The sequence below is a fragment of the Melanostigma gelatinosum genome, assembly GCF_949748355.1.
Source record: "Melanostigma gelatinosum genome assembly, chromosome: 10".
Lineage (NCBI taxonomy): Eukaryota > Metazoa > Chordata > Actinopteri > Perciformes > Zoarcidae > Melanostigma > Melanostigma gelatinosum.
Genome location: NC_136643.1, coordinates 6,349,681 through 6,357,936, shown reverse-complemented (window position 1 = coordinate 6,357,936; position 8,256 = coordinate 6,349,681). Strand labels below are relative to the sequence as shown.

At 42.6% G+C, this 8,256-nt stretch overlaps 1 protein-coding gene across 1 annotated transcript in view; it reads left to right on the top strand.

Annotated features, from left to right (window-relative positions):
- klf7b (Kruppel like factor 7b) overlaps window positions 1-7,133 on the top strand; it is a gene marked incomplete at its 5' end in the record, with an annotated part of 77,318 nt that extends 70,185 nt beyond the window's left edge. Inside the window, one exon of the mRNA XM_079276557.1 lies at window positions 4,752-7,133. Within this exon, the coding sequence (XP_079132683.1) occupies window positions 4,752-4,803 (52 nt within the window). The 3' untranslated portion in view covers window positions 4,804-7,133. The remainder of the gene's footprint in view (window positions 1-4,751) is intronic.
- Window positions 7,134-8,256: the final 1,123 nt, after the last annotated feature.

Sequence of the window (8,256 nt, the reverse complement as noted above, 5' to 3'; positions counted from 1 at the left end):
TAACCAGGATGTATCTTTACAGGAGTACACACACACTCCCACACACATCTGTGGTGGGTGGAGCCCACTAAAATATTACCATGAGAATGGCAAAAAGTGGCAGCCATGGAGAGGTTAACATTAGATAGGCTATTCAATCTGACACAATTTCTCCTGGGGAAACACACCCACACACACTCTGCAGTCTGTCATTAATCCTGCCTAATCAAGCAGGGACCCCCCGATGTTTCTGGAAGGAGGAGTGATGAGGAGGAGGACAAAAAGAAGTGAGGAGGAGAAGGGAGAGTTTAGAGGAGGGGAAGTGGCGAATGGGAAGGAGGAGTGTGTGTGTATGGGGGGTGGGGAGGTACCAGCTGGTCTGACTGCTCCGCACCCCAGCAGTGACACAGTAACTGGCATAGCCATCTGTCCAGCCAAACACACACAGATTGGTGAAGGTGTACAGTAGGTACCACATGGCCACGCTAGACAACAGGGATGAGAACAAAGTTCAACTGTACACTTACATCATGTACGTTGAAATCTGAAAACTTGTGAAATGTCAAATGTCAAAGGGGGTTCTGCCCACACCTTGTGTTTTTAACTAATATCCTAGAAGCTGTCAACACAAAAGCGTTTCCGGTTTGTCAAAAAATGTATGTTTTTAGCAGTGCTGGGCAAGTTAACGCGTTAATTTAGCGTTAACGCATTCATTAATTAACGCCGACAATTATTTTATCGGCGTTAACACATTTTTTTATTTTTTTTTATTTTGATAGTCCGTTGCTCACTGGCAGCAGTGGCGGAAGTCTTCAGCAGACTACGTTGATGCAGCGTGTGGGAGAAGTATAGTTAGATAAACAAAAGCAAGACAAGCTAACAAATGCTACAGAGAAGTGGAGACAAACTGCAGCTGATTAGTATTGATTAGTATTCGCATCGCGTTTGGTGTGAACGCACCTTTAGGATCGCAACGAATGATGGCATGTATGAGCCTCAAGAATGAGCTAAGAAAGTTAGGGGAAAGATTAATGTGAGACAACATCCGGTTTCTTCGGACGAACATCCGGTTTTCAGAATAAGATATTTCAGATTAAGATAACAAAGTATGAATTATATTCACATGAGTATACACAAGTATAAAACATGCTACCTGCACCTAATACACCTAAATTGTGCGTAAAGTGTCTTTATTCTTTGATCGCTGGGTAACCATCATCACCTCGGAGTTACAGCATTATAGTGATGAAAAGTAGAGCTGCATTCACATGCTCTGACTGTCATGAAGACAGACATTTAGATGAAACGTGCTGAAACATTTTCTTCCTGTTGCACAGCAGTGGAACGTTTCACATACAGTCACACACTGAGCACAGATAGTGAAGAGATAGAACTGCTACTGTGTAAAAGGAATACTGCTGTTAAAAAGCACCTAATTTGTTTTAATCAGTGTTTGCAAACCAAATGTTTTGCCCTTTTGTTCATATTGCAGTACTTTTTAAATAAAAGTGCACAATACACTACTTTTGAATTCATTATTGAACCTTGCCATAACAATGCGATTAATCGCGATAAATCGCAAAAAATCCATGCGATTAATCGCGATTAAAAATTGTAATCGTTGCCCAGCACTAGTACACAGTAAACTGTGTACGACACCCCTACACGTCATATTTTGCAGCTTGGGCAGAAGCCTCTGGTATCATACCGCAGAACGTTTCCGCGTGCTTAACAAAGTGAAACAAGGCGGTTGACGTTGTAACACGTAATTAATATTGTGAAACTGTCGCGGTAAATGTTGTAACAAGTGGTTTACTGGGTGAAACGGTCGCGGCTAGCGTTGTAACACACGATTCCCGTTGTAACACATGGGTAACGTTGCGTAACAGTCGCGGTTAAAGTTGTCACACGTGATTAATGTTGTGAAACGGTTGCGGTTAGCGTAATAACAAGTGGTTAACATGTGAAATGGTCACGGATAACGTTGCAACATATGATTAACGTAGTGAATGGTGTGAAATCGTTGAGATAAATGCTGTAACACTTGGTCATGCAAAGGTTGCGGTAAACGTAACACGTGGGTAATGTTGTGAAACCTATTATTACAGCTCGTGGGAAATATTTTAAGATTGAAAACAGAGGACTATTTTACTGTTTTAAGCTCTCTTTTTGGTCATTGCTCAGCAGCATCAATTAGGCTGATGATGTCATAGGCTGAGATTTGTTCGACTGGACATGTACAGAATATATCTGAATATAGCACTCACAGGTTTATGCACAGGACTTTAGGCTGGTCAAAGATCTCTTTTCAGATGAATTTGTGAGGACAACTTCTTGCTCGAGTTAAACATTTTTAACCGGTTTCTTTATTTTCCAACTCAATGTGACATTGCACCCTAATTACTGAACTCTCAATGAAGTTTCCTGCAGGATCTGAAGACTGATATAAGGAGAAGGAACCATCTGAGAGACCGAAGAGTTTGCTGCAGTGTGCAAAACATTCTATTGTACTTTTGAGTGTTGAGCTCTGTCTACTTGCATCTGGATAGCCTGCCTAAACACACACACACACACACACACACACACACACACACACACACACACACACACACACACACACACACACACACACACACATAGAATAGCCCTGACTAATTAATAATGAATAAAGCCTCTGGCAAATTGAATTTTTAATTTCTCATTTTATCCTCTCCCACATTTTGGTTTGCCTCTCCTTTAGTCATATCATTTGCGATTCATTTTTATTGGGAATGTTCAGCTTTAATAGTGTAATTAAATTAAAACGCTCGTGACATTGCGATTCTTATATTACTCATCAACCAGCACCTGGTTTTATGTCTCTCTCTCGCACCCGGTGCAGTCACTGCTGAGTTAAATTGCCCGGCATCAGAGAGTACTGCCAGCCTGTCTGCATTAGTGTCCCTGTTCACGATGCATATCTAATTCGTTTCTACAATAGTATTCTACTCGGAGCTCGAGGACTGACTGCAGAGCTGTGGAGGTCTGGCTGTGATTTATGGTCGTGTTTGAGTCGTATTTAGGAAGTCACTGAGCCTGAATTGGCCCGTATTCATCTCTACGTTTGGGTTTCACTGGTGTGACATAATGAAGTAAGACGATTGAAGTTCACTGTCGTTTATAACGAAGAGGTTGAAAATCTCTGCAGTTCTCTGCATTCATACATTTATGTTTTAAGCCGTCAGCTCTCCTATACATGTTGAGATAATTCTCTTACCTTTCAGCTTTGCAAAATTCTGCATTAAGTGCCACAGCGTCACACCTGACACCCCAGTGTATTATACTGCTGCAATACAATAATAAATTAATACCATTATTATATTTATTTCCGCTGCATTCAAGCCTGTTCAAACTAAATGCCCCCATATTTTCTTTCATACATTTTCAATAATAAATAATTCTTTTTACTATGACTTGACTGAGTATGCAGTATGCCAAGCTAATCGGTATTTTGTTGTCAGTGTCAATCAGTGGCGGGCCGTCAGGCCCTGCAAGGCCTTCTCTGCTGGCCTAAACACAATCACAAAGCTATATATATAAAAAAAAAAGATATATATATATTATAATTTAATATTTTTTCTTAAATACACTACATGTATTATAATTTATACAAATATTTTTCCCATAATCTTATTTTCTCATTGCACAGCTACTGTCTTCCTCAGTTGCTCTGCTTCCAGTGCAGCTTGTTTTAAGTAGAGGTTTTATCTAATCAGATCTCACCTCTGTGTCTCGAGGTAAGAACAGAGGCCCGAGGCCTGCACACTCACCTGCAGCCAGTGCAGATTAAAGTAAATGGGGACGATATTGTTGAGTGTCATTGTGTTCAACCAATCAGATCTTTAGTTTGACATGTTGGGCTTATTCTTTGACATGTCAGCGCCTGCTAGCCGGCCTATAATAACGTCAGCATTACATGCCGCTCAGTGTTCATCTGTAGCTTTCCCGCTAGGTGCAGAGTGTGCTGTGATTGGTCAGTGGGCGAGCACGTGACTATCGTGAAACGAAACTTAACAGCCAGCAGAAGCTGATGGGTAGTGAATCACATCACGTGATGCAGTTCAGCCAATCAAAATGCATTCTGACCAAGTAAGTTGCACCATGATAGAGGGTGCTGAGCCAAGGAAAGACATTGCAGAGCAGTACGTTCAACTTTCAAGTTGTGAAAGTAAAATCCTATGATAATCTCTTTGGGTTGCGGCTTGTCATTCAGGAATGACAGTGGATCCCACAGCCAGACCAGCTGAGAACATTATATTTTCCTGAATTTAGGCTTTTGCATTTTCTAAATGCTCAAGCGTTATTCAAATGACTCGTACCGAACGGTTTAATACGAAGTACATAGTTACAGCCTTCAAAATGAATAATAGCTGTTGCGCGACAATGTGGTTATGAGGTTGTATTTCAGTATCGTATTGTACTTTTGGTATCGGTATTACTTTAAAGGTACTGGTAATAGCACTGGCATTGTCATTTTTTAATCCTTTTTAATACCCAGCCCTAATCACAGGTCACTTAGATTCTCAACTAACAGAATGCCAACTCTGCATATATGTTTCCACCACCTTGAAAATACTGCGTAAATGTTCACTTGTGTTTAAACCAGAGTGCACGGTGGAGGGTTCAGGGGGCGTGGGACTGACAAGTATACACACTTTTCCTGTATTTTCCATGCATGTTTCATGTATATTCAGGGTGTTGGATTGACGTGCGTTCTCCGTTTCTCTCTGCAGGTGTTTCTCTCGGTCGGACCACCTGGCCCTGCACATGAAGAGGCACATCTGAGGGCAAAAAGAAAAGGAGAGGGAGAAGGTGGAAGAAGCAAGAGGAGAAATAGGAGGAGGAGGAGGAAATAGGAGGAGAGCGGGATGGGCACTCAAGCTACCAACTGCCCGCCTCGTTCACCCTGTCCATAAACCAGCCGGCGGCCATAACGCCTGCAGGGCGGCACATCCATCTGAGAGGGCTGCGAAGATCAAACGCAACGACGGCCCTCTCCTTGGAGGCGGCGGCTGGAGGAAAACGAGGAGTAGCTAGATTGTTGTTTTTTTCTTTAAAACTACAAACTTGCAATAGTGGACGACCAACAAACCCGTCTTTGAATACATCATCCCGGTAAACCCCGGGCTCTCTCGTGTGGCTCTGGGGGCTTGGACACTGCCAAACCAACATATACTTATCTTACTTGATCAAAACATTACGCCGCTTTTTTTCTTTCTCTGTAGTCAGTGTGTTTCAACCATAAAGAACACTTTAGGTAAGGAGATAGTTCAGTGGGGAAACTTTAAATATCCATATCGTCAGTTGTTGTTTACCGGCTTTTGAAATCAAATACTCAACTTTTTTCATTGTTTTTTCAATATTTCTCATACACGGAACATCAGAAACCATCATCTGCCGCAGTTAGCTTCAGTAATCTATGTGAAGAAAACAACAGCCAATCTGCAGGAGAGAGACTGCCCAGATTAACTTCCAGCATAGCTGACAATCAGGGCTCGGACGCTGGGTGTTTTTCGGCGCACCCATGGGGCCTGGTCGGTCAGCTCTCAGGCTCTCCTCCGGTGGGTGTTTGCATCGCTCACCTACGCAGAGACGCCTGCCGCCTCCGCAGGACATCTGACAGAAATGCGCAGCGACACTTTCTTCCCTTTTTTTCTACTTAGAGGACGATAATTCTTCTTATTGTGGTTATTGCAAAGAATAACACTTTGTTCTTTGTTTCTCTCTTGGAGAAAACATCTTAATACTCACTGAATTGTGTTTGAGGAAAAAAAAAGAAAAGAAATCTTTAAGATGACTTCAACCGAATGTGTGGGATGAGAAGGAGAGCGTTGTTGGTCTTTTAATCCCCATGTGCACCGGCTCTGTTTCTGCAGTCTGTAAGCAACCAGTGGACTTTTTTGGACTAAGATAAAAGCGGAGAGGTCTTCAGGTTTCTTTGTTTTTTTCAGCACTGCTCTTTCTGCCCCGCGATTCACTCCAGCTGAAAAGCGAAACCCTTTGCATGACCCTTTGTGGTCTCGCACTCTTAACGGAGCCAGGCGGAGGACTCGCTGGAAAAACAGACTCCCAAGATCTCATCTTGCTGGGCAGCACTGCGGGGCACGAGCGGAGGCTGACGAGCAGCTTTTTGCTCACTCGCGTGGGACTCAAGGCACCAGCCAAAACCTTTGTGTGGCGGTGCCGAACAGACGCGTCACGTCGGCCCGGTCGAATTTGCCTGTTTTCGTATCCATTGACTGCACTGACTTTTTTGGGGTTTTTTCAATGTTATCTGTGGTTTTTTTTCCTTTTTTTTTCCTACAGCTGAAAAAAAATAAACTCAAACAAAAAAAAACTCATAAAAAGAAGAAAAAAGAACGACACAAAAAACACTTCTGTCTCGCGCTTACACATTGTATAGAGAACAAGAACACATACTCCGTCAACACACAGACTTACACTGCGGTTTCTTTGCTCACGGCTCCTCTTGAGATAAGACTAATATGATTTCGGAAAATAATTATTAAACGAATAAACTAAGTTGGAAAACAAAACACTGCATGGCAGGCTTTATTGCGAACAAACACACTAGCTCATGTACACACACATACACAGACACACACACACACACTCTTCCTGGAATTATATGTTCTGCTCCCAGATCTTTTTTCCCAGTAGGAATTTAGCAACTGGTGTTTCGTAGAAGAGTATCTTAGCTCTCGGCTGGAGGTAACAAACGATTCCAAATCCTTTGAAGTGACAAATCAGCTTGTTCTCGGGTTCAGCAATCACCCACATATCCCTCGCTACAGTTTGTTCCTCCCATTTAAGCAGCGCTTTCGCTTCAGAGATTCTGGTAACGTCGTTGGTTACGATTGAGGGTGTAAACGACTGCTTTCGTCGAATAATAAATAGAAGTAAAACAATTGCAGCAGGTCTTTTTTCACAAAGCATGTTGAAAACATGTCAATAATCCTCATAGACTTTTCTACCCCGCCTCTCGTGTACAGTGAATTTGAATGTCTTGACCTCGAAATCTGGGAAATCAGTTTTCCAATAATTGAAAGTCCAGTGAAAAAAGTGACTAAATCAACAGAAACATTTGCGGAAAACAGTTATTTAAAAAAATTGATTTTCATATCGACAAACTGTCATTGGGATCACAAGTTCCTCAAACTTCTTTCCCATAACATATATACTGTTGTTGAGGATTGAGTCTTGTGGTAACCCCCTGCATTGATGTTGGTGATATATCAATGAAATTAATTTGAACACCTCAAGGCAGCAAATTAAATCTCTGTGCCGAATTTAATTTTGCCATTCTAATTAGCACATCAAGGAAGTGAATAAAATACATGTTGATGCCAAAGGCCTGTGGGATGGTTTGCTCACAGCCGTTTGCTAGCTTGCTAGCTAGTAACACGAAGCCAACTAGCTAGCTTGGGGCAATGCGTGCAAGACATGGATGTATTATAAGATCTGGATACCGGTCTTATTATACATCCGTGGTACAACTGCAACAAGGGATGTAGGACTGTCGTTTTCCAACTTCTTGTTGCGACCGAGTGTTTATGAGCATGTCTTCAAAAAACACACATGGCCTGCTGGGGGGTTTTCTCAATTTACTTTTATCTGTGAACTGAATGTTAACCCTTAATGCTAAAATGTCCAATGTATAAAATGATAAATTATATAAAACTGTGGCGAGCACATATCCACAACGCCTGCTTCCTTCGCCTAATGGTTGCAGGACAAAAAAAGAATCTCTCCTTGCAATCAGGGCATTGCTGATACCGCCAACACCGACACCGCTGCTCTATCCGCCCACCACCACCTATATGCCCCATAGCGCATGCAAACAGTTTTAACACTCGCTGCTGTTGACTGGTGCAGCTGGGTGAGGGCGCAGGGTTCCCTGAAGCTGGCGGGGGGATTTCACATCCCAGTGTGCCCAGTCATCGCGCCAGTCGACCTTGCCAGCCTTCATTAGGTGAAATAGTGAGAACATTCCCCTTTGAGGGGGTTTATGGTGCAGCTTTGAACAATCGATACCAAAAACCTCCAGCGTGGAACTGCCCTTTAGCCACGGGCAGAGTCTCCCTGGTCAGGGGAGATCAGCGGGAGGCCGCCTCCATATGAGGCCTCTGTATCCAGCGTAGCTTTTTCTCAACTAACTCTCTGTTTCTGCTAAATACGACGTAAAGCAACCCACATCTGAAATAAATCCACCGTCTCACTTTTGATTTCAATTCATTG